The sequence below is a fragment of the Archocentrus centrarchus genome, chromosome 23 (assembly GCF_007364275.1).
Source record: "Archocentrus centrarchus isolate MPI-CPG fArcCen1 chromosome 23, fArcCen1, whole genome shotgun sequence".
In the NCBI taxonomy this organism is placed as follows: Eukaryota; Metazoa; Chordata; class Actinopteri; order Cichliformes; family Cichlidae; genus Archocentrus; species Archocentrus centrarchus.
The window spans coordinates 18,542,307-18,570,021 of NC_044368.1; the positions used below are offsets into that span (position 1 = coordinate 18,542,307).

Consider the following 27,715-nt stretch of genomic DNA (forward strand, 5'->3'; position numbering starts at 1 on the left):
CTTGTATGGGCTGGTTTCAGATAGCGAGCTCTGAGCTCATTTCCAACTATTCAAACTCCATTGTTCAGATAAAAGCAACAGTGATAACTGAGGGTATCTGGTAACGTCACTCCGTACCAGAGAAACAATGACATCACTCGTGCCCAAACAGCCATTTCTTGGTTTACTCTACTTTCCTAGACATTTAGTACAGAGACAGGATAACCTGCATTTCCTTTACTCAGAACAATGTTGGGCAAGCAAGGTCACAGTCTCAGACCGCTGCTCCTTTTATTATCATTGGGACTTAAATTTTAAGATATTAGGCTGATGCAAATGCGCCTTATGTTTTGACACCAAAACACCTGCATTTAGATTTCTTCCATTTTCATGTGGTAAAAGGGCAAATTAAAGGAATCACAAACCTACATTTCCTTCAGCATCAGCTGAAAAAGAACCATCACAGGTGGAGACATCCTCCCACCATTAATGAAAATCTAAAAGAAATTTAGAAGTCAGGAAAACATTACAACCACATTTCACAACAGAACGCCCTTCAGAAAATATTTTGCCCTAATTTGGAGGCCTTGCACTTTTTTCCAAATATTTTTAGTCACCCCTGGATTAGTAAAGATATAAAACATATTACAGCAAAAACTGTGTTTTCACTATTAACAATACTCATTAAATCAAATATATTTTTTAAGCTAAGCCAATCAGGCTGCAAATCATTAGTATATATGATCATTAGCAGCCTGAAATCCTTTATGTTGTTTACTCTCCACTTCAGATAAATACAGCCAAAGAGTGCAAAGGGTTCTAAACATGCAGGAATATGAATATTGTGTCGCACATCTTTGAAGAGTAAAGAACACATATTAAACCTCACAGACAGACAGACAGATGGACAGTATGCCAACAATATCCTCCCAGAATAATAATAAAAAACAGACAATTTTGACTTTTTCTCCTCGGCTCTGGTATGACTGCGACAGCCCAGTTACTCATCTTTGTATGCTGGATAACAAAGAGTTCAAGATTATGGAGCTGGAAGCAACGCACTTGGCTTGGCTGTGGCTCAGGAGGTAGAGCAGGTCATTCATTAATCAGAAGGTTGATGGTTCAATCCCTGGTTGCTCCAGTATGCATGCCAAAGTATCCTCGGGCAAGATACTGAACCCCATCACACTCTATCGGAGTGAGAATGTTAAATAGAAAGCACTTACACGTAGAAAAAAAAGCCCTATATAAGAATCAGTCCATTTACCATTCAGTCAAAGGGACTACAACAGGAAGTTCACGGAAGTAACTGCATGCTTAGTTAAGCTGGAGCAGAAATGGGCCAAAATAGGAATGTTGATTAAATAGTGATAAAATGTTTATTTTTAGGATGCATATTTCACATTGTCATTGCCTTATTATAACATCTACTCTCACCAGTAGCAGTTTATAAAGAGATAAAACCAAAAATCAATATTGAGGAGAACTGAGTTCAGTTTATTGGTGCTGCCCTCTGCAACAGTCCCCGTTTCCCATGTGGCCCCTTGAGAAAATTAATTATCCACCCTTGAGCTAAAGGTTGCTCAGTAACTTGAACCTGTAGATGTTAACCTACCCATAGCACACAGTTTCACAGCTGTGTAGCAGCTCTAAAACCCGAAGAGCCCAAAGAATTCAGAAGAAAAGCTCACCAACTCGCTTTGCCTGTGAATCAGACAGCTCCACGTCAAATGTGCGCTGCAGGTGTAACCAGTAAAAAGATGCATGCCATACATTCCAAGGCACATCTGAACCAGGAGCGGTCATCAAAGGCTGCATGTTCAGTGAAGCTAAAGCATAACTCCTGCACAGAATGAAGCAAATCCATCTTCAAAATTTTTGTGTAGCACATTTTTTCTCAGGGATGCATAAAACAGAAACTTTGAGATAGGAGCAATAACAAGCATCTGGCCCCAAACCTGCAACCTCTGGATGACTGTACCTTTATATCTATGCCTGCCTCTTGAGTTGCCCACTATATTTACACACCTGCCCTAAAATAACAGGCTAAGATCATCCCTGCAAGGCGAGCAAAACTGTGACTTAATTGTGTCAATGCCGACTTGAAAATACAACCATTACTGTGCACAAAGCATTGCTAATACCTCAAGTAACACAATCAATTAAAGAAATGGCAAGATATTGCCAAAAATGTGCAATTAACAAATTTTATGAAATAAAACTAAATCCTGTTCCTCCCCATTGACCACCTTCCACTAACAATTCAGTTGACCACACAGTGGATTTACACCGGACAGCAGGTGTTTCCTTTCTGCCCGAGCAGCCACCCAACAAGTTGGAGAGAGATCCATCGCCAAACCACAAGATCCCAAATCCTCCTGAGAAATACAGTCAGTGCACCTCCTGTGTCACAACTTCCACTACACAGTGCAGCGCTGCAGAGCAGGGGTCATCTTGTGTGTCTCATTTAATAGGAATGGCATGTGGGCTGAACACCGGGGACCGTCTCTCCCAGCGGTGCTATCTTTTCAAGTTTCGGCTCTTCCTGTGCCTCTCCAGCAGCTTGTCAGTCGGATCAAAGGTATTTCCTCTGAGTCACCACTCTGTTCTCTTTTGTCAAGCGGGGCTTAAAGACCTCCGGCACACAATGTTGTTGTCTGCTCCCCCGGCAAACGGCCAGCCTCACAGCAAACCTTTTTCTATAATTGGACTTTTTCAGATGAAATGCACTATGCTCTGTATTATTCTTACAGGATGCTGGCCTACTTTTAGCAGCATCATTTCCAGAGGGTGTTGAGGGTTTGGGGTCCCCCCCCCCTTCAGATGCATGGATCAAGTCACGGTGACAAGCTGTGAGAGACACACATAACCAGAATATTCTGGAGGCCATCTTCTGTTTTATCCTGTCCCATTTCTGACAGTAAAATTAAAGTAGAGCATGAAGCTTTGCATATGAGTGGCCGATCATTTCTGATAGCACATCTGCAGTCTTCAAACACAAACTTATTGTTGAACTCAAGCATCTTACTGCACCTGTCTTACTCTCTCAACTATCTGGTGAGAACAGCTCAAGCCAGAAAGACACAGTGAACCCACACACACACACACACACACACACACACACACACACACACACACACACACACACACACGTATGTGGTGAGCAGCTCTCCCCGTTCGACTGTTCCCTCCAAAAGGAAAATTTACCTTCACGCGCTCCGTGCTGCACATAGTAAATCACTTTTTGATGCTTGCTACATTCCAAGAAACATTTTGCGATGAAGTGTTGCGCTTTTTTATTTTGAAGCGGCTTTCTGTCAGCTTGCCTCGTAAACATTCACTCTGCAACTTCCTACGTTTGAGAGAATTCCTGTTGACAAAAACCAGAGGACAAAGTTAACTTGTTGCTTTCTGCCCAGATTACAGTGAGCAGAAACAGACTCAATAGGAAGAGGAGGGTGGAGCAGAGTCAAGTTCATTTATAGCTCCTTATCACACGTGCCTCTGCAGACAACTCTGCGAGGACAAAACAAAGAAGGAACAATCAATCCCAGACTGAAGTCACGGGCCCCGGCAGGAGTCTGCAGTCATTGTATCGGCTCACACACACTTGCATGCAGTCCGCCAAAAAAAAAAGTGGGCTTGAACAAGAACCACAAAGAAGTGCAATAAAACATAAGATGAGCAATACAATATATTACAAAGAACTTTATAATATATTATCACTCCATGGCACAGGCTATGTAGGACCTGCAAGGATCTGTGTATGCTGGGAATCTTGATGATCCAAATTAGTTCTCAGCATTTACACATAACGAAGACAGAAAGAGTCAGCTGAGCAGGCAACGCTACTGAGGAGCTTCAGACTGACCTTTCAGCAGCTGCAGGCAACACTGCAGGTTTAAAGTTGGTTTTTAATGCAAAGAAAAACAGATTCATGTTGTTTTTCAGAAAACACTCCAGATAAAGCTGATATTCATACCCTAGGAGGAGAACCATCCGACATATATCTGGGTACCCTTTCGAGCCCATATTAAATAAGCTGAAATGTTAGTAGGGTACATCTGGAAACAGATAATAGAAATGGATGCAGAGATGAAATATATATATCTATATATCTGTTACTTTTTAAAGACAATTTTAAAGCAGTCTAAGCTCATAATTACCATATTAGGTTTGTTCATTCTTTTGGCCTGATTCGTGTTGTTATCTTATATAATATGTTAGAAATGCAGGGCTGTTCCACCTCTATGAAGTCATATATAATTTGGCCCAAGTGAATCACTCCTTTCTCCAGCCTCTCTCTAACTTCCTGCTAGTCTGGACCTTCCTGTTTTCATCGCCAAAGCCACAAATGACACATGCAGATTCACTGCTTCACTGTGGAGTGCCAATAAATATTCTGGCTTAGATTTGAGGTTGGAGACTGAAATAAAAGCGAACTGAGCATTTTCTGTGCTTCAGGACAATCACACAGCTGACATGTTTCCGATAATGTGTGTTGTAACTGTAGCCATTAGGAGTAGCTGCTGACCGTCGGATGAGGCCATACCTCTGATAAAACACGATGGTGATGAATTTCCGTGGATGGTGAATGTCCCGCTGGCCTGAAATGTGTTGATGTTTTACACCTGAATGAACCACTGACCAAACACGGGCTTATTTTGACGAGTTCTTGATATGAGTCATGGGTAAATATTTAAATGGAAACTCCTGAGATGCCTGACCAGTATTTTTTCTTATATAGCTCTATTTGAACACTCAAAGCACTTTTATACAACATGTCACACTCGTTCACACAAGCCCTTTTTCTTCATCTAAGTGCCTTCTGTCTAATATTCAACCTTCTGGTTAGTAGATGTCCTGCTCCACCTCCTGAGCCACAGCCGCCTAATGCTTCTGTGTGTGTGAAGCATTAACAAAAGTATCCTTTAAATTACTGAATTTTCTTAAAGCAGTTACTTTTTGATCTGTATGATGTCAAAAAGAGGGGATATCCTCAGTGTGACAATGACAAGGCCTGCCCCCCACCTGGCGCTCAAACCTTCCATTTGCCAGGGGCAGCCAATCAGAAGAAAGCTGGCGTAAGCAGAGGGTGGCCTAGAAGGGGAAGGTGCTAAAGCGAGGCTGCACAAAGGCCCAAAGGTATATGATAAGCACACAATTATTTTGAGCTGTGACTCATGCAAAGCTGCTCTAGTAAAGACTGAGAATTATGGAGTATGAAATGAGCATAGTAACATCAGATGTATAAGGCACACAGTCACCTTTAACGTTCATGTTCAAATGGTTAAAACTGAGATCTCACATGCTTATCAGTGCCCTGCTAATTACAAAATAAAGCCTCGGTCTGCCCGTGCAGCCTCTTTAAAGTGTGATAACTGTTAATGAAGGCCCATCTGGGGTCAGAGTTCCCCGACGTGATTATTCCTGGCGTGCTTATGTAACCGTGAGCGGCGTGAACACTTAACATAGCTCTCTCTGTCTCTCAGCAGATAAGCCTCGGCAGTGAAAAGGCAGCTCCACTCGCATCCGTGAGCAGAGTCAGGAGGGAGAGGAAAGAGGCTTTAACTGGCTAATTAGACTGATTGTGCCTAACAGGTAGCTTGAGCGAAGCCTTTGCAAAACAAAATGCAGTCAGCCACAGGTCCTCACAGTCTTCAGACACAGTGATATGATGATCAACTTCAAAGACAGAGGGAGAGGTAAAAAAGAAGTGGCTCTCGTTGCCCTCACATCTGTTGCTTTCACTGTGTAGAGATGAAGAGTCATCTGGTTGCCTCTGATTGCCGCTGCAGACTGTATTCAATATTACTCAGCATTAGTAATTAAAGGGGGCGTTAGAGGGTGGGCAGGATGACTAAGTGAGGCTCCTTGGTGAGAAATGAGCAAAAAGAAACAAAGAATAAAGAAGACAGTGTTTGGTTTCATTCTGCTTGTAGTCAGAAGGGGGAAAGAAGTCTTTCTGGAATTAATGCAGTGACCGCGATTTAATAAGCAATTTAAATTCAGTAGTTCCCCATCTCCACTTTTGAACTGTTTTTTTTTTATTGCTTTTTTTATATGTTAAGCAAGTTCATAGTGGCTATCTATCTACACCCTAACTTGGAGGAGGAAGCAAGATTTTGGCAAATTTCTCAACTCATTGTGACGTCATAAAAGTTTAAGTAATTTGTATTACATAACTAAATCATACATTTGTAATGAAGACGATGTCACATTTCTGAAAACACTTTCAAACCCATTTTTATTCACTTCTCTCCTCCGTTTTCCCATCTGCAAACCAACACCAAGCAACTGCATGCATATTTTTTATTAGCTGATATCTTACACTGTGTTTGATTTTTCTGTGCTTTTTTTTTATTATTATTATTTGGTCGGTCTGGGAAAATAAGATGAAGCGGGGTAATGTTCCAGTATGTCATCCTGCTATTCCTGATGCCATCTGATTGGCCGCGCTGGTCGCGAGCTCAGAGAGGGAGGGGCGTGAACCTGGCGTCGTGCGCTTATATGCGCGCCTGTGCTCCTCTGCGGGATCAGGGAGACGCGCTCAAGTCGCGGAGAGAAGCAACAGTGACAGCAGGCAACACAGCAGCAGCCGTGGACGTTATACGCAGAGCCCGCTACAACTACTAACCAGTACTAAAGCAGCAGCCGGTGCGCGGTGATCGCAGCGGATCCAGTCGGACGGTTTATTGCAGCGCCAGAGAGGAGTGAGAAAGTTTGGAGAAATGCAGTCAGTGCACCGGAGCCTGATGAGCCTGCTGTTTATCTTCAGCACCCTGCAGGTTAACCAGCTGACTGAGGGCTGCTCGTGCGCTCTGACGCACCCGCAAGACGCCTTCTGCAACTCCGACATAGGTGGGTAACCCCGACTATTATTTTTTTCTTCTACTCATAAAAATGAGAGTATATTACTTTTAACCACTGTACCGAGATCAGCTGTTAAGATAAAAGCTGTGCCTGTCACAGGAGCGTGAAAAGAACTGGCTCTGTCCAGCGGAGGGGGGGAAGCTTGTTTTCAAACGTGTTCGGAAGCATGCACTGCAGCGGAGATCTCTCTCTCTCTCTCTCTCTCTCTCTCTCTCACTCTCTCTCTCTCTCTCTCTCTCAGTTAACTGGAAATACTGTGAGAGAAAAAAACTTTAGTTTTTGGTCAGTGGAGGATGCTTATTAAAGGGATCCTCCGAGAGAGCTAAAATGTCCCAAACTAATGAGAAGCCGTGAGGATCTTCGTTTAATAACCACCTGATTCATTTCACCTCATGTTCCACCTGTTTAAATCAGAGAAAGTGTACCCCCCCCCCCCCCCCACACACACACGCGCACACACAGCAGGTATTCCTATACATACTGTGTGTGTGTGTGTGTGTGTGTGGAGGTGGCAGAAAACTGGGTTTGGTTTGAGTTCACTTCAGATATTCAGCTTGTGGTACATAGATACTGTACTTTCCCCAAAGCTGGGCTCTGTGTGTGCATGTGTGTGTATGTGTGCGTGTGTGTGTGTGTGCTTTGACTGGTGTGAACTGGAACCAGTTGAAAACGAGAACCACAGCTAGTTTACATGTTTCAAATCCTGTTTATTTATTCGCACACTCTGGCATTTCTGTGTTCAGCAGCCCAATCCGACCGGTTCATAAAACAGCGGTCGTGGTGAACAGAGCTTGTTTTACTGCCTGGCTATGCTTTCTTTAACTGCCCAGAATAATATGAACTTAGGATCTGGCTTAGCCTGGAACGCCAGTCCAGCCTGACCTCTGTTTTTGGATAACACCAGTAAAGACCTGAGGATTATGTGCTCTCCCCTGTAGGGAGAGAGGGCTTGAAGTGTTTCAGATGGGACAGGAAGGCAGTTTCTGCAGACGGGGAACACTGAGCGGAGCTGATGTGTTGTTTTAATATCATTTGACTTGAAAATGTGAAAACAGTCATGAGGCACTCTAAAACCCTAACCCCAAATCAAGCAGTAACCTCAGTTCAAACCAAGCGCACACACGCGCACACACACACACACTGCAACCATGTGTGTAAGCCCACGTGTTTGCCCTAGTACCTAGTGTCAGCTAACTCACAAAAACACTCTGATGTCACTGTTAATGATTTTGTACTTCCTACTAGTTGCCAGCAGAGGCTGAAACCAACTATATTATTTGACTTCTTTATGTTAAATGCACACACTGAATCATAATTTCATGCATAAATGTTACTCATTATTCTTACAGGTACTGTTTCATACTAAAGTATATTTCCTTAAAGTATTCCTTATTCCTTTACTAAGTTTAGATGTTTGTGTGTTAAATATGCAGCTAAGCTAGGGCAAAGCTTTTGTATGACTGAAACCAGAGATTATTAATTAAGCTGCCTAAATTTCCCAGTCTTTATGCTAAGCTAAGCTAACTAGCTTGTAAGCAGACTGTACATAAAAGATGGACAGAGCTTCTGAGCCTGAATGCAGAGGTAACGTATAAGTGCCTAGAATGTGCATTCTCTCCAATAGCCAGCAGGGGGCAAAAATATCCAACTGTGTAGAAGTTGTTGGGTTGTGTGTGTGATACTTTCCTGATGAGTTTGTGGTTGAAGCTGCTAGTTTTAAACCTGATTGGATGCAACATGATGTATCTCTCTCTCTTTTTTTTTTTTTAATTAATGAATTAAAATCACAGTCCCCGTTAGAGTCAAACAGGAGGATATGGCTTAGAGTGAGCCTACCTGGTGACTGACAAGTCCCCTCGACTTGTTCTCAGTCAGACCCACCATATCCAGTTTTAAAATATAGCAAGATGGCAACTCAGCTTGAAGCTTTAGCTATGCCCATATAAAGTATGGTAGTCATACAGACACAAAAGTTGGTTTTCACTTGGTGTGAAAGTGAAATTTCCTATTACTCTTGTTTTACCATATGGATGAGCACCAATAAATAATAATAAAACTTGCAGAATACAGAGGCTCTCATATTCCTCCAATTTGATTCATATGATTTTATTGCCCCTCAGCAGCAAGAAAAACATCAAGCTAAGGACACGGTGTAACTTTAAAATGCCATTTCATTTGCAGTTTCCTTTTTCCATCCTCAGAATATCAAAATCACTCTACAAGACTTTGCTTTTCCTCAGGCTCTGCCAGGCCTGACTGTGAAAAGGAGGCTTCTTTGCTCAAATTTGGAGGACACAACCAGCGTGTCTCTGTGGGTGTAAGTCACTTCATTTAGCTCTGACGTGGGCAGCAACTCACAATGATGGTTTGGTGAATCCTCTGTAGCATCTTAGAGAGGAGGAGGAGGTGGTGGTGCAGGTTTAGCCTGTCATACTTTTGAGGATCCCGCTGTTTATAAGAAGAGGCGCATAAAATAGGCTGCAGAAGCTGTGACATTACACACCCAAAATGGCCACTCTGCATCACATGCTATTTGGTAGCCACTAATCACCAAGCCTGTGGGCGTGTCTTCAGCCAAGTGACCCCGTTTGACAAACAGTCATGCGATGCCTTTCACAGTCCTTCAGATCTTTGGATAGCTTATGGTGTTGGCACCCCTCGAGACTTGCAGTGTAGAATCTGGGACTGACTTCAATGGGGGCAGCGATCAGTTGTGAGCCCCACAAATCCTATTTCCAAGGTCCTGGCTTAGCTTTAGGTGTGCTGTGAATGCCTGCGGTTGCTCGTGAACCTCAGTCCTCTACAAGGAACACTTCAGAAACACTACTCAGATGCGTGAAAAGGTCACACACTCTCATAATATCCTGGGTCAAATGTAGTCTCCCAGCATGGACAATTTAACTGTAATCAGGTCACAGGTGTATTGTTTAGAGTATACGAATGTCTTTCTCCTGTTACCTTAAACTAAAACCTGCACTCCTGCTTTCTTCACTGGACTCAGAGATGTGGAAAACAACAAGGTATAGATTTGAAATGCTAATTCGACAGGGGAGAAAGCCTGTAATTCTCAACATCAAAGGCAACAAGCCTGCATCTTCCAAATTTAAGACCAGCAGTGGAGTTCAAAGCATTTTCCTCTTGTTTTCTTGGCCCTGACCCATAATCACCCGCAGGCACTCCACTGGATGAATCACAATTAGGTTAAAGGGTTGGAAATTAGGTTATTGCAGACTCTTTTTACTCGACAAATTTGAAACTGTAACATATAAAAGAAGATGCTACAGTTTGATGTTGGTGTTCCTTGGTGGAATGATAGAAAGGCCCAGAAATGTACTGCCTACTATTTGAGTAGTAGCTGGTTGGTTTTCCCTGCTACATACCTGAGCACTGGGCAGTGACCTGGCTGCTGTCTTCTGCAGAGACCTAGTTGGCCGCTATTAGGCAGCTGGGTTAAAGCTACCCATTCACAAGGGGAAATGTGCAGCACTTGTTTTTCCAAAGTTCTCCCAGTGCAAGCTTAGAGGTCTGGGAGTAAGCTTTGACCCTGAAATTCAATATTGCTCCGTAATGCCGCTCGTTCCCAAAGTGCTCGGGGTGACGGGAGCAAACCTTTACATGCTTGCACTGTAAACTGGGTTAGAAGCTGAGGATTAGCGTGATATGTGTTTATGCTCGGTTTGGGATTGGGGATCAGGCCATTGAGAGAACGGATCCTGCTCCGCTGTGGGTGTGTCGCTATCCATAGAGGAGCTTAGTAAAACAAGTGAAGCATAGGGGGTTTAGAGCCATGCATGGCATTGGGCTTTGTGACAGCATTCTCCTGGTACCAATATGCCCTCCTCCTCCTCCTCCTGTTAATGAGTTATGTAGCATTCAGTTAAATAGCTACTCCCTTTAGCAGCCACTATCCCCCTGCATTATGTAAGCCTGGATCAGATTTTCATAGTTTTCCTCAAGTGAGTTAAAATTCAACAAGAGTCTGGATTCTGGACAAGCTTGGGATCTTCGTCCCCTGATGACCACACAGCCATCCAGAGGTTCACTGTTCCAAAACAAGAGGCCAGCACAGGGGTGATGGACAATGGTGGACAATCATTTACTCAGCTTCAGCATTTTTACAGGGCAAAAATAACTACTCTGAAGGTTAGTGGCCTCCCAACAATAGTTATAGTCACTGTTTATCTATGGTGGCCTGCAACCGTCAGTGTTACTAACATTTAAGCAGCAGTTACAGACATTTGTCTACCAGGTGAAAACGTGAAAGGCAGCCAGTGAACTAAGTGAGCAAAAGCTGGTGAGTGGCAAGAAGAGGTAAATGCAAAGCAGGTGCAGAGGCAGCAGGGATGCACAGATAACACCCAGTGTTAGGTTGTGACTGCCTATCCCAGAGCTCTCTCAGCCTACTCCCTAATTTGGAGACAGGGTTTCATTGTGGAGCAGTGTGCTGTATTTTAGATACTTTGGCCAAAGTGTACAAAAAAGGCACCAATTTTACTTTGGACAAGTAACATTTTTGAGGTCTCCTAGCCTGACATCAACATTTAAACGAGCAGTTGGTTCAAGGTTCCCATCGCTCGATCCTACAGGAGCCTCTAGTGAAGAGAAATCCGCTAAAATCTGAAAGCTTTATAATGACAAGACTGAAAGATTTATCTCTTAAGGCAGAGCTTTTAATGGTTTTGCACATAGATTCGGTTCATCTCTCAATTATTGCTCCTTTAATGAGTAAGCAGTTGAATCAGAGGCAGTGAAATGTAAAGGCTGTTTGGTTAAAACCCTTCAGCAGAAATAGACCGTCAAGGTACGAGAGTGGAAAAAAAAAAAACCTCTGTGCTTCATACGCTTCCATTTAGCCTGTAAGTGAGCGCTGCATGCTTTCTGCTCCAGTGTTTTCCACCTGACACAAAGCTCTGCAACAGGGATTCGGTTTCAGTGTTTATTTTTGAGCGTGGTTGTGTGTCGTCCTGAGAATTCCTCTTCCTCCTACTCGCCTCCTCGAGCTTGGACAACTTTCCGCATACTAAAATCGGCGTCACCCGCCCCGTGCCTCGCTTTCCTTCTCTCCCTCACACATGCACAGACGCGCACGCAAATGAGTAACCTTATTCCTGTCATGCTTGCAGTTTGCCACATTGTACGTAGGCTGAACTAAATGTTTAACTAGATTACATGCTCGCCTTAAGATTTAGCATTTGCTTCCATGCTTGTGTAATCGCCTGCTTTAGGCGAGAGATCAGGCAGGAGAGTGAAATAAATGCTTCCACTTCTTTGTTTCCTTTCTTTCTTTTTTTTCTTTTTTTGTATCACACCCTGGTTACCTCTTATCACGAAAAGACTCCCACTCTTGAAAATGTGTGTCAGATCCTCAGCAGAAGATGAATCTCTGTGCGTCACAGCCAGCCGCACTGGAAAGTGTTGTGAGGGGCGATGGTGGCGGAAGAGGGTGGGGGGGGTTATGACAATAGGCTGGTGAACTTTTTCAGGTCACCTTTCTTTCTGTCTTGACCTAGCCTACTGCTTTTGTACCACAAGGAGTTGGATTCCTTCTTCTGCAGCTGCAACCACAGGGGGAAGTCTTTACTCCTCCTTGCTCATTAAGGGCTGGTGTCAGCCGCAGTGACAGCTCTACTGGCAGGGCCAATGCCTGGGTCTGGACACAGAACCAAGTTTATATTTTGCTAACTAGATGTTAGCTGAAATGGCTATGGTGTAGTAGTTAACACATTTCCCTTATATGCAAAATGTCCCTTGTTTGAGACCAGGAGGAGGCACAAACCCGGCCCTAGGTGGATCACAAGCTAGCATACTCCTATTGGAGGAAGGGCATGTGGACTAAATCTAATTACATGTTATTACACATGTTTAGCAAATTAATACAAAGTGAGCCTTTAGTCAGATAATACAAATCTGACATTAAAATAGCTTTTTGTAAACTAACTAGTATACATGTCATACAATGTTATAAACAAAGACTTAGTATGCGCTGGAAAAAAAAAAAACGTGACAGTCATTAGCACTGTTAGCTAGGTTACTTAGCTTCCACTCAAACAATAGAGGCGATGGACGTAGCTGCTGCAATGATCATTCATTTTTAGTGAAGCCCTGTTATGAAGCCTTGAGCTGAGCCTTTCTAGTAGATCAGATAACTTGCAATTGACAATTTATTCTAATAATTTTATAAATAATGGTCATTAACTTCATGTCTTATTGAATAAGACTTGAAACTAGTGATTAAGCCCATAAACTATTTAAGGAAGTCTTTTGTTGAGATAATAATTCAGTTAAGCCAAGGGTTGTTTTCCCATAGATTTATATACAAAATTCTTTTAAAATATATGACTTCCTATGATTTAGTCACAACAGCGGCTACAGTTACATTAACATTTTAAGTTGCATGAGTAAATCCTAGTATGCGACCTCTAAATCACAAAACATGCAAAACCTAAACATTTTAATATCTGGTTTTGTCTTTATTTTTCACTTGGGTACACAGTTTAAATTGCTTTTCATTTATAGCGGACATGCTGTACTCTGGGAAATTAATGCATTGTCTCAACAGCTACATCCAGTATGAGACTCTAAGGTTACAAGTACACAGTAAGCACACGTGTTCAGCTGTCACCCACAGTGCAAAGTAGATCATTTAGATGTGTGATTACACATTTCTGTGTCACTGTATTTCTTTAAACATATCTAATGATCAATAACTAATTATACACTTCAACCATAGCGCTGTCCTAATTGAACTTGCATATTAAAGTAGAAATCAGTGATTGTCATTACACAGCCGGGTGTGCGGGCATGTACATGTGCAGGTGCTAAGTAATACGTGGAGTTTAGAAGGTAGAACAGACTTAAGAAACAAGATTTCTACCCACTCGGTGTGCCCATAGTTTCCAGTTGAACCAGGGTGAAGTGAGAAGGGTGTGTGTGTGTGTGTGTGTGTGTGTGTGTGTGTGTGTGTGTAAATAAATGGTTGTAATTAAGACTTTTTGAGGTGCTGAATGCAGAGGTCAGTGCAGGGAAGTGACCCCAATCTTCTGTTATTGGAGCAGCCGAGGCCCTTCACACTTACTATCACAGGCCAATTAGTGGCTGTTGTCCAGAGAAGGAGGGGGTCCTATCTGGATGTACTTCAGCTGAATCAGCTGACCTGTGACTCTTCAAACACAAATATTTGCTTCTCCCGAGGGTTGGGTTTGAGGTCGGGGCAGAGAAGGCAGCACAGAAGTTTTTGGGTGGCACTGGAAAATAATGGCAGCAGTGTAGTGAACTGAGGCAAAAGTATCCTGTTATATCTGCACATTCCTGTGTAATTGTGCTCCTGTAGTGCTGTAATTGCAGCTGCAGACGTCTGTCACACAGCATTTGGGTACATTTAGCAGAGGCTGATCACGTAATGGCGCTCTTGGGTTCATATGGAGAGAGCTGACAGATTAATGGATCGACTGTTCTGCACCAAGTTATTGTGAAGGTTTAGAAAGCGGAGGTGAGGCGGGGGGTCTCTGTTAATCCTGTGAGGGCTGAAATGACCCACGTTCATTGCTGACAGTGAAAGTTACCAAAATGCCACCATGTGAGTTTTGCCGCTTTGTATGTAGATTGAGACCTTTTGCAGTTTGGCTGTGGTGCATTTTGAAGCTGAGAAGCAACATTAAAACAGCTGAAATGAATGCAAAGTAACGTAAATCTCTTTGAATATGAAAGGAGAAAGCGGAGCCTGCTATATTTCTCGTGATAGGCTCCTGGATGGCTGTGTTTCTCAGTTCACACTGGCTCAAAATAGGATTTGGTGTGTTACATAAATAATGTCTAGGTTCAAATGGGGGACTGTATGACCAAAATAAATCTGTGGTCACCACTTTTGGGTGGCCATGCTGTAACGGCTTCCTATTTGACTTGTATTTTTATGCCCAATTTCCTTTTGCCTTAAAGCAGGACAGCTAGACAAACACAAACCTAACAGAAGATGCCACATGCCTCATTTCTTTCTGCATTTGAAAAGAATGAAAGCCCTGCACACACTACTTTTTTTTTTTTTTTTTTCTTTTTTTCCTTTCTGGGGAATGTGAGCCCCCAAAGAATCTGGGGAAGGAAATTCCACAGGGAGAAGATAACAAACACAGCCAGTGTTAGTTGTGTCTGTGGCTGCTGGGCTTTGGGCAGCAGGTGAACTTCAGAGGAGGACTGAAAGCTCATGCAGGGCCCGCAGCTCGGGGTAGGCACGAAGCAGCAGCACAAATGATTACTCATTTTAGTACACTCCCAGTTCCTGGCCTTTCACAATAAGCCCCCTCACTCCAACACAAGTGAAAGCAAACAAATCAAACTTGCTCGTAAGCATTTTCACCTTGCCAGCATTTACATGAGGGTCCTGCACTCTGATAAGATCTTTTTCAAGCCCTAATCCCAAAGACTGTTTAAAAGTCTGATGCTCATAACTCTGTTATGGTGGGGGTGTTTTTTTTCTTTAGACTGTGGAGATTTAGTATTCAGATCATCAAAGGTTTATAAAAGTATAAAAGTAGTATGTAATCATATCCTACAGTAGATACTGTATGTGTAGTCATCCAAGAAAAATCTAACCTGAGCAACACATCAGCATGCTTAAGGCCTGTTTCCCTCTAATTTTTATATCAGTCATGTTTTGTTTTTTTTTGTGAATTTTTCCTCTCTATTGGCTCTCTTAGCAAACAGCAACAATGCAGAAAATTGGATAAGCAGATTAACTGGTGCCACCTTGGTCCTGAAATGGTATTTTTTTTTAGGGCTTTGCTCATGTGTCCTACTGCAAGAGGCAGTTTGTAACTTGATTGGAGAGTTGTGTGCTAAAAGGACTGCAACTGTCTCTTTTCTCCACAGTGATTCGAGCTAAAGTGGTGGGCAAGAAGCTCCTGAGAGACGGACCATTTGGAACCATGCGCTACACTGTCAAACAGATGAAGGTGAGAGCGTCGGTCACCTGATTAACTAAGTGCCGTTAATTAAATATGAAGCTAGACTAACCAAAGTCCTTTGAGGCAGGTTTTGTCACGCGGTAGCTAATTCTTTTGCCTGTGCAACAACATGATTGGCTAGTGATTGGCTGTTATGAAGAAGGTTTTTCAGGGACAGGGGTGGGACATGCACCATGCTACTATCTTTGCCATTTTGGAATCCCCCCCCTTGAGGACACAGCTTTTTCCCTTATGTTTCTGGCTTAGCTTGGCATAAATTTAGGGAAGTAGTACCAACACCAAATGAGCATGTTATACAGATAACATTAGTAGTTCAAAGATGTTATAGGTATGTTTTGTTTTAAACAGAGACACGCTAGATGTCCTAACCCAGTTTTTAGTTTGCATATATATATATATATATATATATATATATATATATATATATATATATATATATATATATATATATATATATATATATATATATATATATATATATTATTTATTTTTTTTTTTTTTTAATTTATTTATTTATTTTTTTTAAACTGACTTTCTAACAATGTATTTCACAAACTAGTTACAAACGACTCTGCTGCATGCACTGCAGACGGTGCTGAGGGTAAACTGTGCTGGAGCCCTCGGCTGAATAAACTGTGACGACACCATTTCAAATTCATGCCAAGCAACTTCTTCGATTTAAAAAAATTATCATATTTGTGAATTTAAAATGTAAACATTTCAATATAGGCACATGGAGGACTCCATATATGCTCATCAAGAGGCCAATATGAGGCTTTCCTTCCTAGTTTTCTTTTGTCACAATACAGGAAAGAAACATACTCATTATTGGTAAAGATTTTTTTTTTTTTTTTCTTCTAGTATTGTCACCTATTTAACAGCTGCGTAGTTGAATATAATGTAAATATTATGAAAATTTACATATCTGTTTAACTGTAGGCCATTCTTTGCTGTCCCACTTTAATACTGGCAAGTATAAGTGATTACAAACTGTAGATTGCAGGGACACTTTAGTTACAATGCTGTCTCTCCACCCCCTCAGTTGCCGTGTAATAGCTGAAAAGCATTTCAGGATACTTTAGCCTCAAAGCCTGTTCTTTACTTCCTCTATATTCTTACATAACACTGCATATTTCTGACAGATGCTGACATCGGCCTGCTGCTCAGACAGGAGCCAGGCTGGAGGATTAGCAGGCTTACGGGCATTACAGCTCAACCAAACTCCTCGCTCTGAGTGTAAATATTTCAGCAGAGTCATGCAATGCATCAGTAAAATCCCAGTTTGTGACAAAAACACCAAGTGGCCTCTTGATGGTGAAGCATTGCAATCGTCACTCTAAGGATTATCCTCGGGAATTAGACGTGACCTTTGCGCCTCTTGGTTTATTTGTTTGTATTTTAGTCTGCTGGTTTGTACTGAAAACAGTGGTTTGCCTTTATAACTAATACAATTCCCTCCAACAATTCAACAAATCCAATGAGCCTCGTGTCTTTTGCTTTCCCAAAGTGCCACAGTTTCTGGCTTAAGTAACAGTTTGTTCTGCTTTTCTGGGAACGCTGCATCTAAACAGGGATTTCCTGTTGTTCCCAGACAAATAAATTACACTGGAAAAAAAAAATCCAGAAAGTTCTCAGAGCAAATGGTGACTTCATGCTCCACATGACTGAGCTGAATGGAAGGATTGGCGTTTTAGCAGTGACCTTGCCAAAACGCCATCAAAGTGAAAGCATGTTACACAAGGTAGCTGTGTTATGTGATTAAGTTAAGGGCAGAGCCAAATACTCCTTCTCCCCTGAGGCGCTCCTTAAGAAATGTCATCTGATAAAGCCAGCGTGCTCTTTCCATTCCTCACCATTTATATGTGGAGATGGAGCGCCATGCTGAAGCAGCATTACACTTGTAATTCCATTTTGGATTCTCATGTCTTGCAGATGTACAAAGGATTTGAAAAAGTCCAGCATGTGCAGCACATTTACACAGATGCCTCCGAGAGTTTGTGCGGTGTGAAGTTTGACATCAACAAGTACCAGTACCTGATAACAGGTGAGCTGTCTGACTGTGTTTTTGTGTGTTCTGTAGCCTTAAGTGTTACTCCAATCCACTGATTTTTCACTGTGTTTAAAATGGTAGCTTTAAAAAAAATCAAGTGTAAGAGACCACAAAGCTGGTTTTTGCAGCTTTTACAGAAAGCTGGCGACTGTGATAATAACAGCATAATTATAAAGGAAAAAATTGTTGAATTGTAAGATGCATGCACCTTTGCTCAGTGACTCTCTGCTCCTCATCGAGCTCAACAACCTTTCATCCAATCAGCTTCAAACCTGGCAGGTGTATTACTGGAGGGCCGAGTTAATGCAGTGCTGAGTTTGATGTAATTCAGACGAGCAGTTCTTGTGGGTTTTTTTTTTTTGTTTTTGTTTGTTTTCTGTTAGTCGTCTGGAGTGGCTGCTCCACTCAGTGTGTAGGGGGAGGAGCTCAGTCACACACAGGTGTGTGTGTTTGACATTATTTAACACTGGTGCATTCCTAAGCCTCCAAGTTTAATCTTCACAGCTCAGTGCCAAACCTCGACCCTGAGTGTAACTGAAAGCTAATTCTAACTTTAACCATAAAACAAAACAAAAAGTAAGTCTTGGCCTTCAAACAGGCCTTTTAAGAGGGGGGGGGTGAGAGCTGGGCAAATGGTTCTAACTTTTTCAAAATATCAGCCTGATGGTCTCAGATCGATTCTCTGAACAATAACTGTATTTGTTTTTAATTTGATTTGATTGGCTTTGGTTTCCTGTGACAAATGGCTTCACTGATTTCGAGCAGTGCCACCAAAGAAAGCTGTAAGTGGCCATCTGCACTCAGTGTTTCCTGATAGCTGTCCTCTTTTCATGAACTTTGTCAAATGCATGGCACATTTTTAGGACATATGAAATTTTTCACAACACCCTGAATGGATCCTACATTAGGCTGTTAAATAAATTCAGATTTGTTTTTATTAATTTAATTTGTTTATGGTCTTGTGGCACGATAGAATTCTCAGAATCGGTTTCCACCAAATGGGCGCTGAAAACGTTCTCGTTGTCTTTCTGTTGCCAGCAAAAGCTTGTTCCCTTTCAGAGTCCAGCCAGCAGCGTTTCAAGTTTATCCCCCACCACTTCTCCTCCCCGAGGACTTCTTCGTTTGTCCAGTGACATAAACGTTCCCACTAATTAGAACCTGCCGTTTGCCACTGTGCAAGGTGGCAAAGCAAGGGCCTTCTTAAAACTCTTGTGCACCCATTTCCTTTAGCTTCTCAGTCTAGAAGCTGCAGGGTTTTTTCTTTTTCCCCCTCTCACACAACTTGTAATTAACAGCCAGCAGGAAGCGACTGGCATTTTCCAGCAGAAGCACTTTATGAGTTGCTATTTCCAACAGAGGTGCAGTTTACTTTGGACCCTGCTGTGCTTGGTGTATATAACTGTCGCTAAGCCCCAACCTGTAAATACTCTAACTACACCGCACAGTGCAAGCCAACAAGCTGGCGTTGCCAGGCAGTGATCGCTATGTTTACCCAGCCCGGGTGCAAGTGACATCAGTGTCTTTCGCTACTCTCAAGGAGTCTATAGAAGGTACTCCATGTGATCAGGATTGTATTAAGAGCGATTTAAACACGCCAGAGCCCGCGAGGTGAGCTGCCTGAATCTCTTTTGATCAAGTCCCGAGTGCACCCACCCTGATTAGTATTTTAGGTGCATGTCACACACTCAACACCGTGTAATAAGCCTGCCAGCCACTCCAGTAATCCCAGCGCAAGGATGCGGGCTGAGTGGAAGGTTCGCTGGGGGTCGAAGATGCACATATTTGTGAGCTGTCAGATTCCCATGCGGTGACAACACTGACAACATCGAAATGTCCCCGAGCACATGCAGTGTGCCGTTGTGCACCTGTCTCTGGAGTCCATAAGCTGCAAATGGTCCAACACCAAAAATAGATGTCTGCTGGCATTTGGAGATCCAGAAATAGAGGTGTTGGTTTAATATGGGTTTACTGTATGATATTGTCTTACCATGGATAAACAAGTTGGACTGGTTAAGTGATGGGACTACATCCCGAGGTATACTGGGAAGATTATGAAATTATGAAGTGGTTTGTGTGCATCAGGACCTGACTTTTAATCTGTGGTTCTTCACACATTAATAAAAGATGCTTTTATTGAGAGTAAAATGACTATAGTTATGGTTCCTTATAGGCCTTGGAAGACACTCTCATTTCTGTGGACACTTTTCTGTGTTAGGTCCATAATGTCAGTTGGTCAAAAGCCAAAGATTCAATTTATCATGTATACGTGTGGCAAAGAAGCGCCGAATCCTCACATCCGAGAACCTTGAAACACAAAGTGTTTGTATGAATTAACACACTCCGCAGCCCGTTTTGAAAAGGCTTGTTTGCAGTCAGACGCTGTTTTGTATGGAGGAATTTATCAGGCTTAATGTTGGCACAGTAGGAATGAAACCCTAACAGTTTTCAAGTGGCCCTTCAAAAAAAAAACCTCCTCATTCTCTGCTTCCACAGGACGAGTCTACGATGGCAAGGTTTACACGGGGCTGTGCAACATGAACGAGCGGTGGGAGCGCCTCTCGTTGGCACAGAAGAAGGGCATCAACCATCGCTACCAGCTGGGCTGCAACTGCAGGGTGAGTGTGAACCGGCAACCTCTGCCCAACAAGGAGAAGATAGATGAGGGAAGAGGATGCAAGGGGAGGCTCAAGAGGAGCTTACTGCTGCTCATTTTTCCAAAGAACTAAACATTAAACTGCTGGCTGACCGCTTATGTAATTCATCAATATGCTGTGCGTGTTAACCATTACAGGAGGATGTTTAGGGTCAAATCAATTTAGGCACATTAATTCCACTGCAAGCCAACAAACAGATATTATTTTTATTAAGACTGAATTAAAAGCTCATTTAAGTGTCTAATTTCCACTATTATCCATCACGGATGTTCAGCAGAGACAGAAATGGAGAATAAAAAACAAGTTTTACTACTATCACTGGGAATTATTAAGTAACAGGTCTGGAATCAGCTCAAGTCTTAATCTCCAGTTTCATATGACTCACACATGTAGCTTGCCGCTGCGCAGCTGCCGACCCGCCTCATAAATGTCCTACTGTACAGCAGTGTCCTGGACATCTGCTAACACACTCGGCCCCTATCAGTATAAGTGGATTAGCAGAGAGACCTGTTTGTTCCCAGTACGAGCCCGAACTGTGCTGGGATTGTACGTGGCGGCGGCCCAGAGGCATCCAGAGAGGGCCCATCGATCATCTGAGGCTCCGTAATGACAGTCTAAGCACAAGCAGACATAGACATCATCACACTCTTTAAAAACGCACTCCTCCATCCTCTACATTCCTTCACAAATGACGATTTACTGCGCCGGAGAGCAAGAAGCATGTCGTAGCAGTTGCTCTCCACAGATCGTTAAAAGGACTCAAACAGGGAGGTTATGTCAAACATCTCTACGCCCAGGAGGACAAACTTTCCTGGCCTAAATAACAAAATGGAAAATGTGCCCTCTAATGTACTAATTGAATTTGCTGCTGCATTCATATCTAGATAAGTGTGGCTGTTTTCGCAGCTGATGACTGTGACGGTTATCAGCGCTCCAGGTCGTTACGTGCATCTTCCTGTCACTCCAGGCTGTATATTCATGTGTGAAGCTGCTTTTTGTGTGAGCACCTGGAGTAGTGACGCACGGAAGGGTAACATCGAACTGAAAAATAGATAAATTCACGGCTTCAGGAAGACTTCAGTATTCCATGGCACAAAGCATCACATGCCAGAGTAGGCTTACTGGTTTTGTGCTGAGTAATATAGAAGCTGCCCCCCCCCCCCCCCCCCCGCTCCCGCAAAATCACATCTGATCAATTAATCTGCTGCAGTAAATGCCTGAAAGCAAAAGCTGAAAAGCAGCAGGGCAAAGATGAGCGCGCACGTTTCACTAAGTGCATGTCCCCCTGCAAGTATTTCAATCATATCATGGTTTTCCAAGTATTTCAGGGTTTGAGAAGAAAATATGATCAGTAAATTGTTTAAGAGCATTCAAGGAATGTCTTTCATATTTAAAAATCTGCTTTCTTGTTGAGAGTTAAAGAAAGAAAATTGATACCACATTCATGTTTCTATACTAACTTGGAACAGAGACTCAAGCTGTTTAATATTTAGACACAAGAATGGTGTCAAACTTCACAGCAGCTTTTTTTTTTTTTTTTATGGTTATTTCCCAAATGCCAACTAGTTCCTGAAGTTTTTGCTGTAATGGGCACATCATGTATTAATTATCATATTCTAGTAACATGTCAAGCAGCAAGATAGTACTAGTCAGGCTTCATCTTTTTACTTCTGTCTCTGCAGATTAAGCCCTGCCACTACCTGCCCTGCTTCGTGACCTCAAAGAACGAGTGCCTATGGACGGATATGCTGTCCCACTTCGGCTATCCCGGCTACCAGTCCAGGCACTACGCCTGCATCCAGCAGAAGGAGGGCTACTGCAGCTGGTACCGAGGCATGACCACCCGTGATAAAACCACCATCAACGCCACCGACCCCTGAACCCCAAATGCCCTCCGACTGAAACCCACTGCCGCCTCCCAAACTCCGTCCCATCCCTGATCACGTTTAGAGTATTACAGGACTCTTAAAGCTCACCTGCCTGGGTGACGTCCCCCTTTTAAAGGGGTAATTAAGAAAAAAAGAGCAAATCTATTACAGTGCCTGTTTGTAGCACTTCTGATAGAAAACAATACCCTTTTTTTTTTGTTTTTTTGGTTTGTTTTGTACAGATTGCCCTGTAGCTCTTTTTCCGCACACTACAAACACCATCCTTTGCACCAGGATGACAAGGGTGACAAAGACAGAAAGGGCCAATAAGAAGAACTAGCGAGAGCATCAGAAAAATATTTTGTACAGTATCAGTAAGTATCATTAGCTTTAATTAGCAGCCTGCAATGTCAGGGTCATTTGTACAAGGAGAAGTCTCAAAACTGAAAGCCATGAGGTGTCAGATGAAATATACCACCCACAATGATGCAATGTACATTTGATAAGTAAAGCTAGCCCATTATTGCTACTGAACAGTGTTTGCTATCAGCAATACCGAACATAGCCAATAATCATTTCAAAACCAGTGCCAATATATTATGTTAAAGTTGCACCTCTATTTTGGCTTCAAAAACCTTTTGGTATTGTTTCACAGTGAAGTATACATCGATTATGTTCAGTTTTTACTGTAACACGTGTCTTCATGATGGTAGTATCTCTGCTTCCTGTTTGTAACGCGACTGTTGCGCACTGGGTAAGAAATGCTAAAAGTAACGCAGTGCCAACGCAGGGAGCGGCCCATTTCTTGCAGAGATGGTGATATTTTATTTGTTGCTGTATATAACATAAGCTACAGAAATCAACTCAGCTGAAACCTCTCTATTACATTTATTTATGTTTATTGGATTGTACTACGTGGTATATGTGCATAAAAGAAGAAAAATAGGCCAAACAGCATTGTGAACTCACTTCCGCATATTAAATTATCTAGAACGAAGCACCAGCACCTATACATTGAATATTATGGTACTTTTTTTTTTTTTTTTAATTTTGGCTTTATTATAGTCCCCCCTGCAGCTGGTACTCGTCACTAATCCAATAAAATTAAAAGTATAGGAGAGGTTTCAGAGAATGACATATTTTGTAAGTGTATATTCAATCTTTTGTATTTAACTATTTGAAATGGACGTTATATATATATATATAAATGAAAGTAACAATATATTGTCACTAAATTCATTCTTGTTCACCTGTTCCCATCTAGGGTTTCTCTTATTTTTACTTCCCTTCATTCCATTTCATTAACAGACACAGATTGGCCTCATACAGAGGAAGAGCCCCTTCGTTATTTATGCTAAAAGAGCACCAAGTACACAAGCTGTTGCAGTGCCTACAGCGGATAATTAATCCTCATAATGTCCTCCTGATTGCCATACACCTTTTGTCCTCTGGGGTCAAAATGTCCCCACATGGTTTGACTGTCTTTTTAACCCCATAGGACAACAGATGTCATTGAATTCAATGAAGAACCCATAATTCCATCAAATTGTGTCAAATTAATTTTAATCATGAAGAGCATAGTATCGAACAACCCCTATTATTTTCAGATCATTTGAAGAATTTCAGCAGTTGTTTAGCTTAGTTTAGCTTAGCGTACGATATGTTGGTGTAATTTAGCTGCAAGCAGCATACTGTAAACTAACTGATATGACAGTAACATATTAGAGCAGAAGTTTTAGTTTGTTTTGTAAATTTCTTTCAAATACTAATGTGTTAGTTTGATATGCTGATGTTGGACACGGCTATGCTAGCTGTGTTAAACTAAGCTAACTAGCGACTTTATTCTAGCGAAGTTATTTATGTCTTAGAGAAAATGGTGACTAATATATTTACGTCTCTTAATTTAATCACTTTAATCCCTACAAAAATCTGTATTTATTATAAAAATAGCATTTTTGAACCAAGGTTAGCTGATAACTGATAAATCATATTCAACAAAAACAATACCATTATAAAACTACCCAATTTATTACTGTAGAGCAAGAAAAGCAAAATTAACTTTCCTAACTTAACTGAACTTTTACAGTATTGTTTGTCTGCATAATTTTTTTTAAAGCTAAATGAAATGCCAAATGAGACGTATTTAGCAAAACATCTGCATCTTCATACATAACGATGAAGCCCTTCCTCCAGCTGTGGTATTTCTGTGTCATTATTTCTGTGGTTCATGTTTATGTAAATATACTATCTGCTTAACACAGAAATCTTCAGTCAAAAAAAGAAATCTCCAATCAAGGAAGCTGTGTACAGTCTGTGTGTAAACCCTGATTTCTGAATTATGTGGGTGGGGGGTATTTCCTTGTAGGGGTTGTAGAAATGTTTGACTTAATTTCTGTGTTTTATATTTTTATAATAAAGACTTAATGAAAAATGGTCCACAGGAGGTCTTTGATGATCTTTTTTAAAAATTTTTTATTGTATGTACGTGAGAGTGACTTTTCCCCTTCCTCTCTGTGCTGTTTTAAATGAAGAATAATATCTGCGAGGCACTCACCATCTGTGTGTGGCTGGGATAGAAAGTTTGTTCATTCAGGGGGAATTTCTCAGGGCCGAGGGAGTGGTAGAGCTTAATCATCTGAGAAAACTGCAAGCAAAAATAAACAGACAGTCAGACGTCATTATTCAAGGACGGCAGAAACTTTTAGAAGATTCACGTGTTCTTGGCACACTTAAAAGCAGAGGACATGGACTATCTGCAACTCAACTTTTGTTTTATTTTTATTTTTTTTGTAAGACACTTGGCTGTTTATAAAATGTGACACGGTACAGTTAAACCCACCTTTCGGTGTGTGGGTCTGAACACCTGTTTTTTCAAAATGAAGAATCTGTTTGCTTATACTCAGAGGTAATTCATTCTTGGATTTATTTATTCTCAAGGTGCTGGAATTTCCTTTCCAGTAGACTTGTCTTCATTGCATTCAGCAGTTGGTTAGCATGTGCATCACTGGCTATCCTTATGGACTGCTTTGTAAACTGTGTCACATCTTGCACTTCAGATTTGCTGCTTTAAACCTACACTGTAGGTGACAGGACAGTAATTTATGAACTCTTTTAGAGCCAAGCATCAACATGCTTTTCACTGCAGTTTCGTAGCTTCCCTCAGTACAGCGTGACTAAAAATGTGGTGGAGGTTCCATACACAGGTGTTCCAGCTCCTTTTAATAGCACAAATAAATCAGTCGAAGGCAGCTGCCGAGGTTGGGACTTCGCAACACCTTTGTGTGGGTTAAAGCAGAGCAATGAGAGCAGTTAAAAATCGCTTACCACCCAAGGTTTGCTGCAGAAGTTGTAGATGGAGAAGAGAGAGTTGACGCTCGGGACACCGCCAAAGTGCAGGCCGATGACAAGATTCCTGAAGTCCTCACCGGGAATCATGCTGTAGGCATGCTGGCGAATCAGGACGAAGTCTGGCTTGAAGGACCTGCAGCAGGAAGGACATGGAAAAGGAACCATCAAACTGGGCATGTTAAGGATTAAGTTATGCACCTGCAAGGTTCCAGGAGACTAAGATTACTTAATAGGACTAGGTGTTGCAGTTCCAAACGACTCAGCTCAGTACTTGCCTTGAGAGGGTTTTGAGACATCATCTTGGTTGGCTTGGTTCATTAATGACCACTTAGTGATCATTAACATAAGCATACAGTTAGGATCTTTATGGTAAAAATAAAGGCTGTCTAGGGAAGAATTTGGTAGTCCAATTCCTGGCCCTTCTAGTCTGCATGTCGAAGTGGTTGTGTAAAAATGCTTTGAGTGTTCAGAAAAAGTAGAAAAGCTCAGCGGTGTAATTGGTCTGATTAAATCAGCATCTACTGGACAAAATCCTGTTAAATCTTTGCAAGCTTTTGCACCCAGAGGTGTTGACTTTTGTGATCCCCTAACTTTTCACCTAAAGTAAAATGCCTCAAAAATGATTGGATGGAAAGTTATCATGGCATTTTATAACTATTAGCATCATTGTCAGATGCAGTTTAATTTGTCCAGGACTTCTCTTTATGACCAATACCTACATGGCTAATGGCATTCCCTTTAGCACCAGCTGTAATTAGTGCTCTGCACATTATTAACACATGCTATCTGGGCCCTGTGTTTACCTTCAGGCACGCATTTATTCAGTGCGTCGACCTGTGGTGGAGAAATGCTCCTTACAGTGCCTAATCTTTTTGGACCATCTATCCAATTAACCCAGCCTAATCCTTCCTTTACTAACTGTTCTGGGACCAGGGCAGGGTTATAATAGTTTTGGATTTTACATTATAGTTTAGTTTTAGTTAGTTTTTACTTTTTTTTCTCTAATTCAGTTAGTTTTAATTAGTTTTCAGAGTGGTTTTGCTCGTTTTTATTAGTTTTTATTTTTGGTTTCATGCTTAGTTTTAGTTAGTTTCAGTTAGTTTCAGTATTAGTTTTAGTATTTTCATACCTGATCAGGTGCAAGATTCAAGGCGCAAAAGTGACTATTGTGTAATGAAAACTTGACAAAAGATACAGTTTAAAGAAATATATTCAACAACCAGCTGTTCACAAGACATGCTAAATGTGTGTAATATTAAGGACACACATGAACATCAACAGGGAGAAACAAAGAAAAACATGAACTCCCAAACTCAATAAATTCTACAATAAACTCCACAATAAACTTCAGCATCAGTGCAGCAGATTAATAACGCCTACATGTGGTGTTAAACAAAAACAAACTCTTTGAAGGAGTCAAAGCTCAAATCCATCTGCATCCTGATGTTCTCACCACCTGAAGCTGCTTCTGTTTAGGAGCTAGCTTGGTTAGATGCTCGCTAATTAAACCTGCAGGGTCTTTGCGGCCTCTGTACACAACCTACAGAAGTTGCCGACCTCATGTCCGCATTTATGCTTGTGTAGCTGGATTGTGTGTGTTATTACCTTGTGGTCGTGTGCAGGTGTTTGTACTCAAAGAACCTCCATACGGGACTCTGCCGCTTTCTCGGCAGACCGCAGCTATTACTTTGCGGACCAGCGCGGTGAGCGCACGCACATGCGCACTCACACAGTTGTCCTGTGGCGCTCCCAGCTTAAACTCCGAGAGCGGAAACAATGATTTCATATCAATCCACAAGGCTTAAAATGAAAGTCAGTTTATCGATAATTTCAGTTAGTTTTAGTTAGTTTTGTAAACTCACAATTCAGTTTTAATTAGTTATCGTTTTTTCCTTTTAATTATAGTTTTTATTTATTTCAGTTAACGACAATGTTTTTTCAATTTCAGTTTTCGTTATTTCGTTCGTTTTCGTTAACTATAATAAC

General features: G+C 41.7%; 2 protein-coding genes across 2 annotated transcripts in view; one reads left to right on the top strand and one right to left on the bottom strand.

Annotated features, from left to right (window-relative positions):
* syn3 (synapsin III) overlaps positions 1-27,715 on the bottom strand; it is a 118,370-nt gene that overhangs the window by 35,817 nt on the left and 54,838 nt on the right. The window contains exons 5-6 of the mRNA XM_030719848.1: positions 25,706-25,862; positions 24,936-25,025 (exon numbers count right to left, since the gene is read on the bottom strand). Coding sequence (XP_030575708.1) covers positions 24,936-25,025; positions 25,706-25,862 — 247 coding nt within the window. The remainder of the gene's footprint in view (positions 1-24,935; positions 25,026-25,705; positions 25,863-27,715) is intronic.
* LOC115773257 (metalloproteinase inhibitor 3) lies at positions 6,490-24,817 on the top strand. The gene is given in 7 exon segments (XM_030719849.1): positions 6,490-6,555; positions 6,557-6,679; positions 6,681-6,840; positions 15,715-15,797; positions 17,742-17,853; positions 20,353-20,474; positions 22,196-24,817. Coding segments are annotated over 7 exon segments (864 nt in total). The 3' UTR covers positions 22,394-24,817.